Raw genomic sequence first — 18,816 nt, 5'->3', positions numbered from 1 at the left:
ACGGGGGGGGGGGGGGGAAGAACCTTTTTTTTTAATTTTTTTTAACGTTTATTTATTTTTGAGACAGAGAGAGACAGAGCATGAACAGGGGAGGGGCACAGAGAGAGGGAGACACAGAATCTGAAACGGGCTCCAGGCTCTGAGCTGTCAGCACAGAGCCCCACACGGGGCTCGAACTCACGGACAGTGAGATGATGACCTGAGCCAAAGTCGGAGGCTTAACTGACTGAGCCACCCAGGCGCCCCTAATGTTTATTTATTTTTGAGACAGGGAGAGACAGAGCATGAACGGGGGAGGGCCAGAGTGAGGGAGACACAGAATCCGAAACAGGCTCCAGGCTCTGAGCTGTCAGCACAGAGCCCGACGTGGGGCTCGAACTCACGGACCCCGAGATCATGACCTGAGCTGAAGTCAGATGCTTAACCGACTGAGCCACCCAGGCACTCCTAAAAAGAACCTTAATCCTTACTTCATACTGTATACAAAAATTAATTTGAGATGGATAATAGACATCCTAAAAGTTAAAACTATAGAGTTTCTAAGCTAGAAAAAGAAGTACAAGACAATATTTTTGTGACCTAAAGACAGGCAAAAGTCTCTTAGAGAAGACAGAGAAAATAAAAAAAGATAAAAGGAAAAAGTGGCTAAATCTAACTTCAAAATTAAAAATACCTCTTTTAAAGACATTGCTACAAAAATGAATAGGCTAGCCACAAACTAGGAGAAAACTGCTGTAAAGCATACATCTCATAATTCAATAGTGTCTAGAAATAACAAGCATTTCTATAACTCAGTAATAAAAAAACAAATAACCCCAAAGAAGGCACAATAGAGAAACAAAATCTAAGTGATTCTCAGTATAGAAGAACCAGATACTTGAGGAAAAAACTACCCCAATACCATCACCACCCTCGTATTTTATCCAAACTCCAAATACAATTAAAATATTATTTAATATTTCAAAAGGACATTAATTGGCATACAGACATGCCCACTAAAAAGGAAATCTGATATAAAAATAAATACTTCCTTCTATCCATTAATCTCACCCTAATTAACTCTTTAAAAATTATGCATAATAATAATTCACACACACAAAAAGCTGAGTTACATATAATTATTTTTTTTATTCCACAGCCTTTTTAAAAATATAAACCACTAAGTCGTTTGAAAAACATACATGGGATAATCATTTAGCAGCCACGATACTACAAAAATAAAGTAAAACAGAATTAAGCATAACAGAACAAAATAATTCCCACTGACTCACCCTCACTAGGAACACATAACGTTCACCAAGAATGCTAAATGGACCATCACCACCATTTTTCCATCACCAATTATCACAAAAATCAATCACAGGACCTATTCCCAAGAGATCACTGCATTTATACAGAAATATGTGCAATGTGCAGATATCAAGTTAACATCTTGAATTTAGTTCGAAGATACCATTTTTCCTTTTCTCTGGGAGACAAGTTCAATGGCAAGGTGGAACAGTGAAGACCATGAAACACCAAACACATGACTGTCCCAAACCCCTCCCAGGTGGTTGGTGAAACACAAGGAAAAGAAGGTTGAATACTGGAGCTGTACAATACAATAGCCACTAGTCACATATGGCTATTTACATTTTAATTATTTAAAATTAAATAAAATTAAAATTTACTTCCTCAGTCACACTAGCCACATTTCGAGTGTTCACTAGTTACACATGGCTAATGGCTACCATAATGGACAGTGCAAATATAGAACATTTCTGTCACCACAGAGAGTTCTTTTGGACAGCCTTGGATGTGGGAAGTGTTTCTTCTCCCTTTGCTTAGGCAGGATGTAGGCTGATTACGGAAGCAGCTTTGAGAAGCAAGTCTTCTCCCAGGATATTCCTAGGTTGGTGGTGGAGTCACAGAAGGGAGTAAAGTAGCCTTTCTTTACATAGATTACCTTCTCCTATATATGAAAGGGATGATCCTTTTAGGGGATCAAACAAAAACTAGACTCCACCAAAAATCTGTAAGGAAAATTAGAATACGTGAAGCAGATGGGAAAGCAGCAAGGTAGAATATTCTTTATCCCATTCCAAACCTCCATAGATTATGTCCACTGAGGAAGCATACAGGTTCCCAGGGTCCTCCTCTAGAAAATCCTGATGTGGGGGAAGCCAACAGCTGATTGCAAAAGCCAGTCCTGGCAGGTGTTTCATGAAAAAAGCTAGCATGTCTTCACTCTGCTTACTGTCTGAGCAGAGCAGTGTTGCCTGGAGTATTGTTAGTTGTGAAGGAGTTGCAGTTTTGATCTGTTTCAAACGTTATGCTCCTTTACAACTGTATTTTGTAGCCAGAGCACAGACTGCTACTCTGTTCCCCAAAGATCCACAATCATCATTTTCCTTAGATTTCCTCAGATTTTTTGTTGAAGGCTGTTTTATGTCCAGCTACAAAAACTACATTTCTCTTGCAACCTTGCAGATATAACACAGTCTGGCCAATGAGATGTAAGTAAAAGTTGCTGGGCTGCTGAGAAAGCTCTTTAAAAGGAAGCCGACTCAAAATGGTATGCCTCATTTCCTCTTTCAGCTTCCTTCATCTTCTTGGTGGGGGTTGCAGCAACCATCTTGGGACCTATGGGAAAAGCCAAGGGAACCTCATGGGCCACCTTGGCCCTGACATCTGTGAGCTGCTGAACCAACACCAGCAATAGTTTACCCCCGACCTCCTTGTCACATGAGAACGAAACAAAATCCCTACTTTGTTTAAGCTACCCTTAAGTCCAATAACTTCCTACTGTATTACCGAGAGAGCAATCCATCTTGGTTCCCAATAGGAAAGTAAAATTTCCATCTTAATGTAAAAAAACAAAAAAACAAAACCAAAAAAACCAAGGGGTGCTTTGGTGGCTCAGTCGGTTAAACATCCAACTTCGGCTCGGGTCATGATCTGGGTTTGTGAGTTCGAGCCCCGCGTCAGGCTCTGTGCTGACAGCTCAGAGCCTGGAGCCTGCTTCAGATTCTATGTCTCCCTCTCTCTCTCTCTGCCCCTTCCCTTTTTTTTAATAAAAAAAAAACAAAAAAAACTTGTCAGAAGAATCCATATATATATTCAATAAAGTTCAAGTAACTTCAGAGAGTCATAGAAAAAATCAAGTTAAGTATAAAAATTTTAACTTCAGGGGCGCTTGGGTGGCTCAGTGGGTTGAGTATCCGACTTTGGCTCAGGTCATGATCTCACGGTTCATTGGTTCCAACCCTGCATTGTGTGTTGCACTGACAGCACGGAGCCTGCTTTCGATTCTCTCTCTGCCGCTTGCCCACTTGTGCTCTAGCTCTGTCTGTCTCAGAAATAAACAAACACTAATTTTTTTTTTTTTAATTTTAACTTCAACCCATCCACATCTACACAGCACAACAGTGGAAGAAAATTATTAGGCTTATTACATAAAATAGCTGCTGTTAAGGAAAACAAGAGGATTTTTAGCTGAATTCATCAGGAAGTTTTTTCTGAATGCCTATTATATTCTAACTACTGTTCTAAACATAGGTTGGCCCTTCTGATCACCCAAATTCTTATGTGGTAAGATGCTAACTACTCAGATAATTAACCACATTATTATTTAATCTGTAACTTCATTTTGTGTGGACAAAGTAAGAAATGTAGAGTTGATAATTCATTTCACTGATTCAAAACAAAACAAAACGAAAACAAACAAAAAAACAAACAAATAACAAAAATCAACTGCAAGGATCTGCAACTCCATTTTTAACTTCCTCTTGTAAGTGACACAGACGCCTGACAGTGATTTCCTAATGATCCCAGAATTTTAATTGTGGTTTTAGCTATAATAAGTACACCTGCCCCAGAGTAGTTATAAAAACTAAAACCAAAGTATAGTACTCTGTAAATACTTTCTATGTATTGCACTAGCACCATTAGTATTCTAAACATCCCTAGATTAGCAGGTATGAGTTAGAAGAAGTAAATATTTACCACTATCCTAAATGGTTAACTATATACAATGTTTAAATTTGGGGCGATTAAAAAAAATTAGCTCTTTTGCACTTATTTTGAAACTGTAAACAAAATTGGAAATATGAAATGTCAAGCTATAAATGGGGATGTTGCATGTAAAACAACTCACCTAGTTCCAAGTTTCCACCCCTACAAGTGAACCAAAAACAAATCCTGGCAACCTGTCATTCCCAGAAAAGCCAGTGCATGGCACACTCTGGGTAAATTTTCTCTCTTATTCTGTGGAACTGCACCAGATGGCATCAGTCCTGCATGTACAGCTGTGCCCTAAAATTGAAGTTCAGATATAGGAGTCTACTTTATTAGACATTTTAGATTTTGCAGGTGTGAGTGTGATGTCATTCTCATTCAACTTAAAATGGTTATCTTTCCAAGTGGAACTGCTGATTCACTGCATTGACAGGTTTGGAAATCAGTGAAACAATCAAGATTATTTACCCTAATAAAATTCGAAGTCATTTTAAACAACTGAAATTTAGACACAGCAATGAAATAAGAACACCTGACATAAAATACTAACATTTCATAATAACTGAATTATGGCTCATTTCCTTATAATGTAAGAAATTCAACTCAGCTTCTAACATGGCTGAAGAGTCACTAAATACCTTCTATTTGAAATAGAACATAAGAATCTTCTATAATCAAGTTACATTTGAATAGTGAGCCGTTATTTTAAACGTTCCTTATTTTTCAAATGTTTTAATGTTTAACCCACATGCATAGCATCTTTGAAAATCAATTTGAGATAATGATAGGATCGGAATGTGGTCAGCGGATGGAACAGCCAACATGTACAAACTGGGAAACTAGAGCATTGTGGGTGTTAGAGCATTAGATCAAGAATACATACAGATAGAAAAAAAAGTGAGTTCAGAAGTAGTTCTAATTTGGGAGGTCAGTCTTTGTTGAGTTTGGGAAAAATGATGATTGAATAAATTAATAGAAAAAGGCATTTCAAGTACAGGTGTCAAAGTTTCAAAAGCACAGTGCCTAACCAAGCAGGAGTGAGGCAGGAGAACACCAGCTGCAAGTTCTGGGAGCAAATGTGAAGAAGCTTAATTCCCAGAGTTTAGGGCCACATTCCAGGCAGGCAGTGATCGAGTAACAGGAATAAATAGTTTTTTGTTTTTTGTTCTTTTTTTTTTTTTTTTTTTTGCCTATTAAAATGGCAACTTAGTAATTAATAGATTACAAGGAGGGTATAAAATGGCACTGGGCACAAGATAGAAAAGTAACCATTCCTTTCATGTCCTTTCATGTCCTTTCAAACAAAGTCAGTAGAACCACAACCCAGATTAATCCTGGGATGGCAGCACACTACTCACCCTCAGTTCTCCAGAGTCTCCTCTCTAGAAGAGTCAGGGCTCGTTTACACCCCTGGACACCAGTGGCACTGCTAGGAAGATTAAAGGATTACAAAATCAAGAAGTCAAGGAGGTGGTTAAAATAATTTTCAGTCCAGTTATTAATAAAGTACGAAGCGATTGTTTTCCATCCTTGTAAACAAGTATAATTGCTAATTAACTACTCCTACACTCATCTTCAGTGTCCATATTAACCATATAACCCTATAGTTAAATGCCACTATGGAAGTGTCAGCCAATTAGAGACCTATTGTTTAAAATACAAGATAGAGTCACTGCAGTTGATTCTGGGATTCAAACTGGAAATTCAAATGAAGTCATACTATAGCTCTGATAAAGAGAAGGATGGATAGACAGATAGAATTATATATATTTATATATAGAGAGAAATATATGCGTATATATACACATACATACACACACCTATACTTCATTAACAACAGCTCTATTGAAGCAAAGTGAAATAGAACTATGGGAAAGTATCTGAATGTCTCAGCCAAATAAAAAAAAAATTTCCCCATAATTATGTTTACCTACATGAGACTATTTTTCCTTACCTTGAATTAACAAAGTAATTGTCTTCTGCTTCACTTTCATATTATCAACTTAGGCAAAACTTAGTATTTTGTTGTTTTTATCCTCTCTACATGGTCATTTTACCTCAGATTAATAAATATTTTCAAAATTCAGTCATGACATGGACAGCTTATCCCACCTTAATGTGACTAATCCTAACCCTTACTGAAGACAAAAGATACCTGCATTACATATTTCAACTCCTAGACCCCCTGCACTGTTTTCCAAAAGAGTAGAATGTTTATTAAAATTGCAAACACTCCTCACATCCCATTCTAATTTCTACGCTCCTCTACATAGACACTGATTCTTGCCCTGAGTTAGGAATCAGTTTGGCTCCTCAGTTCTAATAGAAGTTCATCAGTTCTAAGTGTGAGAGAGTTCTTTCATTGCTCCCATTTCCTCCATCTTAACCTCTCACTTTTTCAGGCCCTGGGTCTTCAGAAGTTTAGCTGTAACCAGGGACAAAGTGTCATCCGGGGCGGTGCCCTCTTACCATTGGCAGAAGACGTCCATCTCGGGTTGTTCAGGTCCCCTCTGTGAAGGGTTTCCCATTACCAACCGGAGCTGCAGTTGCCGCCTTCAAGGCACCAACCCAGGGCGGCAGCTTGACTCCAGAACTCGAGACAGCAAAAATCGAACAAAAAGCATCTGGAAGATGAAACTCTTATTTCCCCAAACTGACATTGCCTGGAGGGTGCTTAGGGCACATTAATGAGAAGTTTATTGCTGCCGGTCAATCTTCTCGCAAATGGTCTAGTCATGTATTCTGAAAAGACATCCTTGCTCCTCCAGTCCTCTTTTTCCTATTGCCCTAAAACGTGTAAACAGTACCTCTTTTCACCGGCCCTCCAGAGCAACCCCAAGGCACCTCTCAAATGACTTCTAAGTCTCGCCGTCCCGCTGTTCCAGATTCTAAACCCACCCGGTGTGGCAACTCTGTAGCCATCAACCGGGTCGGTGGCTAGGAGAGGAGTAAGGATTTAGGGGAAGATAGGCCGCTGCCAGACGAACCTCAGTTAGCCTCTACCAAAGGGCAAAGATATTTAAAGCAGTATTCGGCATACTTCAAGTGTGCACTGTTTCCCAGGGCTCCCTGTCCCAAAGCCCATAGTCTAAATAATTTGGACATTTAGGTTGACATTCGATTTTTGGAATCAAATTTGGTATGGAAGGTTGGGCTGAATTATCCGAATGATTTAGCTTGCCATCCTCTGGGAACAAGCTAAAATGCAGTGGGACTGGGAAGAAGAGCTTGCAGGTGCCCAAAGCCATTCCGGCTCCAAAGGCTGAACGTCTCTCTTTCTCCCTCTCTCCCCACCCCGGAAAAGCTGAGGGTCCATTCCTAAGAGCACAGCGCTAGCCCAGACCCCATACACCCACCGTGCCTGGCAACAGAGCGTGCTTCAAGCCCAGAGCCTCCCCGAGGGGCCGAGAAACTCGCCCCTCCGCAGGCCCCTTACACCTCCGACCGAACCTGCCAGCGCTACCACGGAGCCTAGCACTGGAACCTGGGTGGCCACGCGGACAGAGAGTCGAGGCTAAGACCCGGCCTGGCGCCCGCGCAGCTCCGTGCCCTCCCGCTAGTGCCCGCGCCTTACGGGTCACACCGCTTGCTCTCGGGAGAAGCCCCAAGGTTCCCGGTGCAGTGAGAGACGCCCGGGCTGGAGCGCCCCAGCCGTGCTGGCCACAGAGTTCTTCAGCTGCTTGATGACCACGAAGAGCAAGAGGAAAAGTAAGAAGAGCAGGAAGAAAAAGAGCGCCAGGTAGAGCAGAAAGTTGAGCTCCCACTCCATGCTGGAGGCGCCGGCGCTCGGTGGTTGTGCGCGCTAGGCGCGGATAGCAGCCGGCGGACCAGGCTTGCCACCCGCTCTCCCACCTCCGAGTCTCCTCCGCCCCCTTACGGGCGCCCGGCGTTGGGCGCCTACTTCTCGGTCCGTGCTCGGCCTCCCCCAGTTCGGAGGAAAAGCGCCAAGGAGCTGGTTAATCCCAGCTCCGCCTCTCCCAGCAGGCACGAGAGCCTCCCGCTTCGCTGAGATCCTCTCCTGCGCTCTTGGGGACGTGAGCGGATTTTTCTAGGAGCGAATTTAGCGGGCGGGGACGCCAGGAGAAGAGGTCACGGCTCAGTCTCCAAGGGGTGTTGGGGCTGGTGTTTTGCAAATGATTTTAAGATTTCCACCCCCATCATCCAATGGATTCCTAGTCCCCTCCCTTCCTAATTAATTGATTTCTGGATATTTTCCCCTGTCCTGGTTTTCCCAGAGGGAAAACATGCCATGGCCCAGAAACCCAAAAGAATTAAAGGTAGCAGTGAAGGTGGGGTCTAAAGGGCTATTAGATGACTTCCTTCTGTGAGATGACTTCATGGTGCCTGAGTGAATTCCAGTTCAACCTGCCTTGCTCTTCAGAGTCGCACACGTACTCAGTCCAGAGTGCTCTTTTCTATGGACAACAACAGGCCACTTAGAAAAGCATTGATAACAGGGGCACCTGGGTGGCTCAGTAGGTTAAGCCTCCGACTTCTGCTTAGGTCATAATCTCATGGTTCCCGAAGTCAAGCCCTGCGCTGGGCTCTGTGCTGACAGCTCAGAGCCTGGAGCCTGCTTGGGATTCTGCCTCTCCCTCTCTCTCTAACCACCAACTCTCCCCCCCCCCGCCCCGCCCTCTCCCCAAAATAAACAAACATTATAAACATTAAAAAAAAGGAGTAACTGGCTGGCTCAGTAGGTAGAGCCTGAAACTCTTTAAAAAAAAAAAAAAAAAGGAAAGAAAAGCATTAACAACAAAACGCATTTCAAAAGTTATATTGTATAAAGCTTCACAGAATGTTGACTTGAAACTGAATTTCCTTGGTGGAAAGCAGAAACAATACAATCAACAATTACTTGAAATGTTCGTTTAAGTCCCTAACACCTATCTGTATTTGGTTAAGATCACCCATAGTCTATATGGTGTAGCTTGTAAAGAAACCCAGTTTATCCAGAGCTGTGTAACAAATTGCCCCAAAACTCAATGCCTTAAGACAACAGAAACATTGGTTCTCTCTCATAGTTTCTGTGAGTTAAGAGTTTGGTAGCACTTAGCTTGGTGATCCTGACCTGGAGTTTCTTACGAGGTTAGGGTCAGATGTCAGGCAAGGCCACAGTCACCTGAAGGCTTGTCTGGAACTGGAGGATCCACTTCCAAGGTAGCTCGCTTTTATCACCAGAACAGTGCTAGCTGTTGGTGAGAGGCCTCAGCTCTTTCCCATGTGGACTTCTCCACAGGCCTGCTTGTGTGTCCTTGTAACACTGTGCTGGCTTCTCCCATAGCAAGTGGCCCAAGAGAACAAGGCTAGCTCTTTGTGGCTAGCTTAAGAAGTCATATATCAACACTTCTGTAATGTCCTATTAGTCACACAGGTGAGCCTTACAGTGAAGGAGTCCAAGGACATGAACACATCAGGGGTAAGGATCATCAGGGGCCATCTTGGAGTCTTGCCATCAAAGCTGGTAATGCAACATGTTGTCATTGTCCATTTCATGGGCCTCTGACTTAATTCATTTTTTATTTGTGAAGATACAGGAGAGCCCCCTGGGCTGAATTCAGGGAATAAGTCTTGACATACACATTCCAGATTATTTAATAGTCTGCCTGTAATAAATGGCTACTCCAGGGATGGCAAGGGTTCAAAGAAACAGGATGGTATGGAAAAAGCTGTGAACTGGTAGTCTCGAGGACCCAAATCTAGTTTCTACTCCACCTGTCAGAGGTTACTTCAGTTCTCTGACTCAGTCCCCTCACCTGTAATATACCTTGCTTACCTTTTCCCTGGGTTTGTTGTAAGGATAAAAAATAAATTAGGATGTTGAATAAGAATGTGTTTTGCTAGATAAATGTCAGATACTATTATTAATCTGTTGCTGAGGATTCCCAGTGTATAAAAATATACTGTGCAAAATTTCTAGCTCCTAGGCATCTCACCAAGCATTGTACACTATAAGAAATCTTTCTCTTGATTATTAATCCATCTCATAGGCAGTGGTGTGCTGGCTCATAAATTATTTGGAAAAATTTTGCAAGCCATTTGTTAAAATACAGCTATTGTTAAAAATTAAATCATATAGGGGTGCCTGGTTGGCTCAGTCCAAGAGCATCCAGCTCTTGATTTCAGCTCAGGTCATGATCTCATGCTCTGTGGATTCAAGCCCAGAATTGGGCACTGCACAGACAGTGCAGAGCCTGCTTGGAATTCTCTCTCTCCCTCCCTCTCTCTCTCAAAATAAATACAAAATAAACAGCAAAAAAATCATATAAACTTATAAATTATGTTAACAACAAAGGTAATGAATACTCATAAATAAATACTCATAAATAAAAACTAATTACTTCTGAATTATTTTACTACATTTCACTATTTTCTATGCACTTGAGGTTATTTACATCTGTTGTAGCTGTATGGCTGAAATATTATATAATAGTATATATTACTGTACATCTTTTTAAAATTTTTTTTATGTTTTTATTTTATTTTTGAGAGAGAGAGTGTGAGCAGGGGAGGGGCAGAGAGAGAGACGCGGAGACACAGAATCCGAAGCAAGCTCCAGGCTCCCAGCTGTCAGCACGAGCCCCAAATGGGACTCAAACTCACAGACTGAGATCATGACCTGAGCCAAAGTCAGTCGCTCAACTGACTGAGCCACCCAGGTGCCCTGAAAATCTCTTTTCAGCTGTGCTCAGATGTCATGTGGGTAGCCTGAAATTGGCCACAGTGGGAGTGTTTGCCCTTGGAAATGTCCAGATGTCACAAATCAGGGCCAAGAGAGCCAGTTGTTAAACAATTACCACCACACTATGGCTCATGGAGCTACTGAGGAGAATTTAAAGTCTTACCTGAAAGCAGAGATTTGTAAGATTTGTGAAGCACCACATGTTCTTACTGGTAGAATACTCCATTTTACCTAATCTTGATAGGAGGACAGAATCCAGTGACTGCTTTCCACTGCCACCTCCCATTATGGAAACCAAGAGGGTCAGATATATCTTTTACTCACTCCTGATACAATGCAGGAAGAAGGGCAGAAAGAGCCATGCCAGAAACTCAGCCAAATATCCTCAATTCCACAACTCTGAAGTTTGGGAGCAGTCAGAACAGGAGGAAATGTTTGGAGGTTAGATGCATCCCAGTGGCAGAGAAACTCCAAGACCCAGACCAGTCCTGGGAGTGACCTGGGTGTGGCTCTCATTGCCCGCCTCCGTGATGTCCTTTACTCTGCCCCTTTCCCAAACTTGACTCTCCTGCCTCTCTTCCATTCTGTGAGCTGCCACTGGTTTTCCAGTAGATCTTATTGTAGCGAGGAGTAGTGTTTAATGGCAGCTGGCAGATGGGAATACTGACTGGGAAAGCATTACTTACACACTTTACATATGTTATATGCTTAAAATCAATAAAGTGTTTGAAATATGCCATTTGGCACATTGCCATCCAGATAGCCAAGCTATCAAAGGATGGAAATTGAAACACAGAGAGGTTACATGACCTCCTTAAAGCCACACAGCTAACAAGTGGCAAAATTGGGATGTGAACCAAGGGAGTTTGGCTCCAGAACCTTCACTCTCAACCCCCATGGTATCCTGTCTCCCAGAAGAAAGTACCATTTTCTTGTGTATCACCATCAAATTAATGATCACACTTTTTTTTCTTTTGAGTGACAAACTTAAAGAAAACACATTTCAAGAAATATATACCTTTTGCTTACTTACATCTTAGCTCCTTTCTTTGAAATCTTGAAGGTAAAAGCTTCAAATGAGCCAGTGTTTGCCTGGAGATGCTGAGGAAAGAAGCCAAGGGATGAAAGTTTTAGGTCACCACGTTCAAACCCATTTCAGCCTTCCTGACCATAACTATTTAGATTTTCCATTTATCTGAGCAGCTTAAATAGATTTATAAATATTAACTAATATATCCTCATAGTCACTCTCAGTAGGATCTATATTTGAAATAATGTTGCTACAACAAAAAATAACTTATTACACTTATTACATGTTCCCAGTACTTTTAAGCCTCTGGTCATATTTATACACCTCATAAGATGGTCTGAATTCAGTTTCTATTATATAAATGACTCCATAGAAATAAGACACAATCTTTCTCTACCTAAGTATGCATATTAATGGAAATCTATGGAAAGAAAACCTAAGAATTTAAAGGGAAGAAAGGACACTTACTATAGATAAGCATTTGTCTGGTTCTAGCACCTAAAAAGAAAGCCCTTGTATGCAAACTGGTAAAGTAGATGCAGGCTACGTCATTACAATCCCATACTACTGTCCACAAAGTTGACCCTACATATGCGTCCACATAACATGGCACTACTCAGAGTCAGACTTTATGTATCATTCAACTCCTCAGTCCACTCCTTACAAGTCTCAGAACAACTGGATATTGACCCAGGGCTGTTCCAGGTCCTGGCTATGGACAGCTATGGTGTATATTAGAATAGGGTTCTCGGGGCGCCTGGGTGGCGCAGTCGGTTAAGCGTCCGACTTCAGCCAGGTCACGATCTCGCGGTCCGTGAGTTCGAGCCCCGCGTCAGGCTCTGGGCCGATGGCTCGGAGCCTGGAGCCTGTTTCCGATTCTGTGTCTCCCTCTCTCTCTGCCCCTCCCCCGTTCATGCTCTGTCTCTCTCTGTCCCAAAAATAAATAAAAAACGTTGGAAAAAAAAAAATAGAATAGGGTTCTCTCTCCCTTTGTCTGCTCTTTTCCTCCTCACCCTCACCTCTGATAGGGAGGGATCTTTTATCATAACAAGCATCAAAGCTATTTATGAGAAGTGATTAAGGGTAGCAATAGAAGAGTTTGTCTTATAAATAAGTGTGCTTCTCTAAAGACTATGAAGACCCGGGCACCTGGATGACTCAGTCTGTTAAGCATCAGACTCTTGGTTTCAGCTCAGGTCATGATTTCATGGTTTGTGGGTTTGAACCCCAAGTCGGGCTCTGAGCTGGCAGCACGGAGGCTGCTTGGGATTCTCTCTCTCTCCCTCTCTCTCTCTGCCCCTCGCCGCTTCTCAAAATAAATAAATAAACTTAAAAAAAAAAAGACTCTAAAGACTTAAGAAAACACCACAGAAGGGCTGTAAAGTTCTACTGTCACCACCTCAGGGTGAAACCTCCCAGGACTTACCTGTTGGGAGTAAGTGCAGGATGGAAGCAGCTTCCCCAAGACAAGGGAAGGATAAAAGTGGGAGAATAAGAAAAAGAGACTTCCAGGCACCTTTATTTTTTTTAAGTTTATTTATTTATTTTTGAGGGGCGGGGGATGCAGAGAGAGAGAGGGAGAGAGAGAATCCCAAGAAGGCTCCATGCTGTCGGGGCAGAGCCCAACATGGGGCTCAGTCTCATGAACTGTGAGATCAGGAACTGAGCCAAAATCAAGAGTTGCCTTATTTCTTTTTTAAGAGTTGCTTTAAAAAAAAAAGAAAGAAAGAAAGAAAATATGCATGAGACAAACATGGTAATCTGAACACAGACTAAACAAGATAATGTTCACAAAATCAAGAGTTAGACGCTCAACCAACTGAGCCACCCAGGTGCCTCTCCAGGTATCTTTCTAAGGCTAACTTAATTTGTCCTGAAAGGCACCCAAAAGAAATGGAAGAAATATTTCGCACCATGCTCTGACCTCAAAATATGCTGTGGACCATGATTATTAACATTGGGTTCTTAAGTCACTGCACACCTTTCTAGGTGGCTAGGACCTTAAAAACTGGGTTACAGGTAGTTAGATGGTCTCTGCTTAGATGGGATCTCCTGTAAAGCACTGATGCATGTGCTGAGGATGAGATCCATATTCTATGGAAGTTTCCAGGCCCTAAGAAGCTCTGTCCTAGCTAGTCAGGACCTTTATCACCCCAGTGATCCTGGCAACTCTTAAAGGCCCCCAAATACCCCAGCCATACTATACATGTCCCTCTGACACCCCATATCCCCTGCTTCTTCCCCATATACAAATGTACCACCATGTTGATTTCTACATAATACAAGCTGGGCTTCTTTGGAATTGCCCCTTATTTACACTCTTCACAACCCTTACAAACCCTCTAGGTTAGAATTAGAACATCTATAGGAATGTTTACTGCTGCAGAAGAGGAGAAAAGTGAGTTGTTCTACCTCAGGGAGTCCTCTTAAGTTAACCAACAGTTATTGTAACACCCTGACAATAGGACTTGCTCTCCACACCCTCACCTCTTTTCCTACTCCATCCCAAAAGGATGACTTACACAGTTTTGCAATACTTACAAAATGAGATCCTCTTCAAGAAATAAGTAAAGTGTAAATGATAAACTGCTTAAATCTCACATAACCATTTAGGAATTCCAGTGGGAAGGAAGGAAAGGAGTGCGGGAGGGAAATCTAAGGAAGAAACTTATTTGAGGGGTATGTGGGAGATCATATTATGTGGGTAGCCTTTGAAATCCAGAATTCACCACTAAGAATAATTCTACAGAAAAAAAAATCTAGACTCTGTCCTTGGTTTATAATGTTTTAAAACATAACAGAATATACCCAAGTCTGTGCAATATTGAAAAAAAAATTAAGTGACAGATTGTGCTAACAGCCAACCACTATTTCTTTAATTTAGACTCTTTCCAGTAAGTTAGCAGGAACACTAGAAAAAGTCGATGTGACTGTGGGTGCCTTTAGACTTGATCAATACTATGTCATGTAGCAAAATAAAAAATCTGAGCATTATAGAGCAATATATCTTTTGTTCAGCACAACTTCAATAATGGCAGCAGTGAAACTGTCGTCTCTAATGGAAGGTCTGCAGACTTCTATATGAGCTGATAATAATCACAGCCATGGGCTTGCAGATGTACATGCACATACATAGGACTAAAACTGAACTGCCACAAGGGAAAAAGAAATTGGAGAAAAGTAGAATTTTTCTGTAATCCATACTCCTTTACTAAAATGCCAGCTTATAAGATCTGGTGACCCCAACAACTAGGGCCCGCATTCCCAGATCTAGGGGTCCAAGCCGCCCTCAAGATATACACAGGCAATGGCTGCAGCAACTTCTTACTCAACACATCTCTGGAGGCAAGGGAAACGGAAGCAAAAATGAACTATTGGGACCTCATCAAAATAAAAAGCTTCTGCACAGTGAAGGAAACAATCAGCAAAACTAAAAGGAAACCAACAGAATGGGAGAAGATATTTGCAAATGACACATCAGAGAAAGGGTTAGTATCCAAAATCTATAAAGAACTTATCAAAAAACAAATAATCCGGTGAAGAAATGGGCAAAAGACATGAATAGACACTTCTCCAAAGAAGACATCCAGATGGCCAACTGACACATGAAAAAATGCTCAATATCAGTCATCATCAGGGAAATACAAATCAAAACCACAACTAGATACCACCTCACACCTGTCAGAATGGCTAACGTTAACAACTCAGGCAACAACAGATGTTGGCGAGGATGTGGACAAAGAGGATCTCTTTTCGCTGCTGGTGGGAATGCAAACTGGTGTAGCCACTCTGGAAACCAGTATGGAGTTTCCTCAAAAAATTAAAAATAGAACTACCCTATGACCCAGCAATTGCACTACTAGGTATTTATCCAAGGGATACAGGTATGCTGTTTTGAAGGGACACATGTACCCCAATATTTATAGCAGCACTATCAACAATAGCCAAAGTATGGAAAAAGCCCAAATGTCCATTGATGGATGAATGGATAAGGAAGATGTGCAGTGTGTGTGTGTGTATACGGTATATGTATATATATATATATATATATATATATATATATATATACACAATGTATATATATACTATATATATACTATATATATACAATGTCTATATATACTATATATGTATGTATATATATATAAATATATATATATATTGTGTGTATATATATATATATGTATATATATATATATATATATATATATATATATATAGTATATATACAGTGGAGTATTACTCGGCAATCAAAAAGAATGAAATCTTGCCATTTGCAACTATGTGGTTGGAACCAGATGGTATTACGCTAAGCAAAATTAGTCAGTCAGAGAAAGACAAATATCATATGACTTCACTCATATGAGGACTTTAAGAGACAAAACAGATGAACATAAGGGAAGGGAAGAGAAGCAAAAAAGAATATCAAAACAGGGAGAGTACAAAACATAAGAGACTCTTAAATATGGAGAACAAACAGAGGGTACTGGAGGGGTTGTGGGAGGGGGGATGGGCTAATTGGATATGGGGCATTAAGGAATCTACTCCTGAAATCATTGTTGCACTATATGCTAAGTAACTTGGATATAAATTTAAAAATAATAATAATAAATAATAAATAAAAAATGCCACCAAAAAAAAAAAAAAAAAAGACATACATAGGCAAACTGGTAACGAACAGCTTTGGGTCCTAGTCCCAGCCCTATACACTCTACCCTACACTGTATTGTAGTGATGAAACAGTCTTGAGTCCTTTGGACTTGGACATGTATCTTGGCTTTATCTCTTGCTAGCTGGGTAAACTTGAATACCTTTGGTTGCCTAACCAAACCAAGCACCTCATCCCTCTGTCTTCCTCATTCATAGTGTCCTGACTTTATTCAGGTATCTACCTCTTTTCTGTGTATCTCATATGACTTAGAGGAAACTGTACTGGGGATGTGGGTCCCAGTCATCTAAAAGTCATTTAGGGAATACAATGATTCTTTTCTTTTCTTTTCTTTTTTTTTTTTGTCCAGGAGGGGGCATATGACCTAAATTGACCTAATCTAATTGAAGAAAAGTATTATCAGTTTCCCAAAAAGAAAACAAAACCACCGTAGGTAACCAACACAGGGAAATTTAATACTGGGAATCAGTTGTCAATTACACAGCTGTTGAATGAATATAAGGAGCAAAAAGGAGAAGGTAAAATACCACAAGATTATAGCCCCCTGGGCTAGAGGAGTAAAAGGGAACATGGAATTACAACAGAGTTGATGTTACCCAGAGCTCACAATCACTGTTAGTTAGAGCCTGTAATCCCTGATATGATTATTTAGGTCCAAACTTCTGGAATTGCAAGCCTGCTATAGACTCCAAAGTTCTAAATTAGTTGTATCGGACAGATCATGCCACCAGTGCAATTGTTGTCTAAGTGGGGAGACAGATTCCTAGTGCTTGCTAACCCATCATCTTCCCAGAATCCTCCTTCTCTTTTTATTTTTAATTCTGGTAAAACACACTTAAGATAAAATTTATCATCTTACCCATTTTTAAGTGTACAGATCAGTGTTATCAAGCACGTTCATAATGTTGTGCAACCATCACCACCAGCCATCTCCAGGACTTTTTCATCTTGCAAAACTGAAAGTCTGTACTCATTCAATAATAACTTCCCATTTACCGCCTGCCCTTCCACCCCAGGCAACCACCCGTTCTTTCTGTCTCTATGAATTTGACTACTCTAGGTATCTTATATAAGTGCAATCATACAGTATTTGTCCTTTCCTGCCTAGCTTATTTCACTTATGATAATGTCCTCAAATTTCATCCCTATCATAGCATGTGTCAGAATTTTCTTCCTTTGTAAGCTGGATAGTATTCTGTAGTGGTTAATTTCATTTGTCAATTTTATTGGACCACAGGGTATCCAGACATTTGGTCAAACATTATTATGGGTGTATCTGTGAGTGTTTTTCTGGATGAAATTAACACTCAACCAGTAGACTAAGTAAAGCAGATTTCCCTCCCTCCCTATCTATCTATCTAATCTCCTTATAGGTTCTGTTTCTCTGGAGACCCCTGACTAATACATATTTTATTGTATGCATATACTACTCTTATAGATACCTTTTATTTTGAGTAAAATAGGAGCTTTACCATAAGGTCTAAATCGTTAAAATAATCTACTTTGGCTACCGGTTATAGGAAGGCATACTATATCCCCCCAAAGAACTATTTCCCATAGCGTGTAAGTATGCTTAATGCAGAAAGCCACAATGCTATTTAATATATGAGAAAATTACTTCTCCCTGGGATCTTCTTATTTAGAGAGAACAACTCCATAGTGGTTAAGCTATAGGTTTGGTATTATTGCCTCTACAATATGTCATATTAGAAGGCCCATTGTCATAAATACTGGTTAGAACCTAAACAGAAATTCTTAGTGAAAGAGACTGAGAGATTCTAAGGCCTCCAACAGAGAATAAATCTGGATATTCCTTTTGTAATCCCCACCATAAAGCAGTCAACAATGACTGCCCCCCCAACCCTCCCTCTGGTTTTTGTATCAGCTGTCTGGAAGCCACTGGAATCCGTCTAAGGAAACTTCTCATCCTTCCCACTGAAATTATTACCTCAGACTAGAGGCTGCTGGCTTGGGAGAGGCAAAGTCTCTTTTTATGGCTCATGTGTGTTTTCTTTTGGCTTAATGGATATGAGCATTTAAACACCAAGATGAACAGCACCATAGATACAGTAACCTTCAAAGCATTTGTCAAGAATCCAAAAAGTATAGATTATAAATTCAGCAATGAAGAGATTGTCCCACCATTTTCTGTGACCTGAAAAACACTGCAAAAAGAAAATGTACAGGGTGTTTTTGAGTTAGTGGTATTAGAATATTGCTACTGTCATGAGGTGTGTGTGTTTTTTTTTCCTCTATCGTGGATACTGTTGGTTGAAATAAGTGATGCTATTATAGTGACTACTCAGTAATGAATATGAAGCTTTGTGACATCTGAAGAAAATGCATATTCCTTGTAGTCTATTGCACACCTGGTTCTTCTGTGTGGCCCTTCATAATCACGACCTCTTCATGTGTTCTATGGCTGAGATGGTGGGCTAT

The 18,816-nt window shown here is 40.8% G+C and overlaps 1 protein-coding gene and 1 long non-coding RNA gene across 4 annotated transcripts in view; both read right to left on the bottom strand.

Annotated features, from left to right (window-relative positions):
• Positions 1–1,141: 1,141 nt before the first annotated feature.
• SMIM43 (small integral membrane protein 43) lies at positions 1,142–8,579 on the bottom strand. Of its 3 annotated transcripts, none has more exons than XR_009259339.1 (3): positions 6,466–7,567; positions 5,355–5,425; positions 1,142–2,663 (listed from the first exon to the last, which is right to left on the bottom strand). XR_009259339.1 is itself a non-coding variant. In XM_058721483.1 (3 exons), the coding sequence occupies exon 1, from the start codon at positions 7,763–7,765 to the stop codon at positions 7,574–7,576; it is 192 nt and encodes a 63-aa protein (XP_058577466.1). In that variant the 5' UTR covers positions 7,766–8,579; the 3' UTR covers positions 1,142–2,656; positions 5,355–5,425; positions 6,466–7,573. The 3 variants fall into 3 exon arrangements, 1 of the variants encoding a protein (XP_058577466.1); XR_009259338.1 differs by having other exon boundaries at positions 1,142–2,622; XM_058721483.1 differs by having other exon boundaries at positions 1,142–2,656; positions 6,466–8,579.
• Positions 8,580–8,757: 178 nt separating this feature from the next.
• The window catches only part of LOC131507123 (uncharacterized), a 37,365-nt gene continuing 27,306 nt past the window's right edge, over positions 8,758–18,816 (bottom strand). Inside the window, exons 3-4 of the long non-coding RNA XR_009259341.1 lie at positions 11,712–11,779; positions 8,758–9,457 (exon numbers count right to left, since the gene is read on the bottom strand). This is a non-coding gene — a long non-coding RNA (uncharacterized LOC131507123). The remainder of the gene's footprint in view (positions 9,458–11,711; positions 11,780–18,816) is intronic.

Source organism: Neofelis nebulosa, chromosome 3 (genome assembly GCF_028018385.1).
Source record: "Neofelis nebulosa isolate mNeoNeb1 chromosome 3, mNeoNeb1.pri, whole genome shotgun sequence".
Taxonomy (NCBI): domain Eukaryota; kingdom Metazoa; phylum Chordata; class Mammalia; order Carnivora; family Felidae; genus Neofelis; species Neofelis nebulosa.
This window is presented reverse-complemented; position numbering and strand designations above follow the sequence as displayed.

Bases quoted from the DNA above. Each gene is read 5' to 3' on its own strand.
- SMIM43 (XM_058721483.1), bottom strand. From the start codon at position 7,765: ATGGAGTGGGAGCTCAACTTTCTGCTCTACCTGGCGCTCTTTTTCTTC.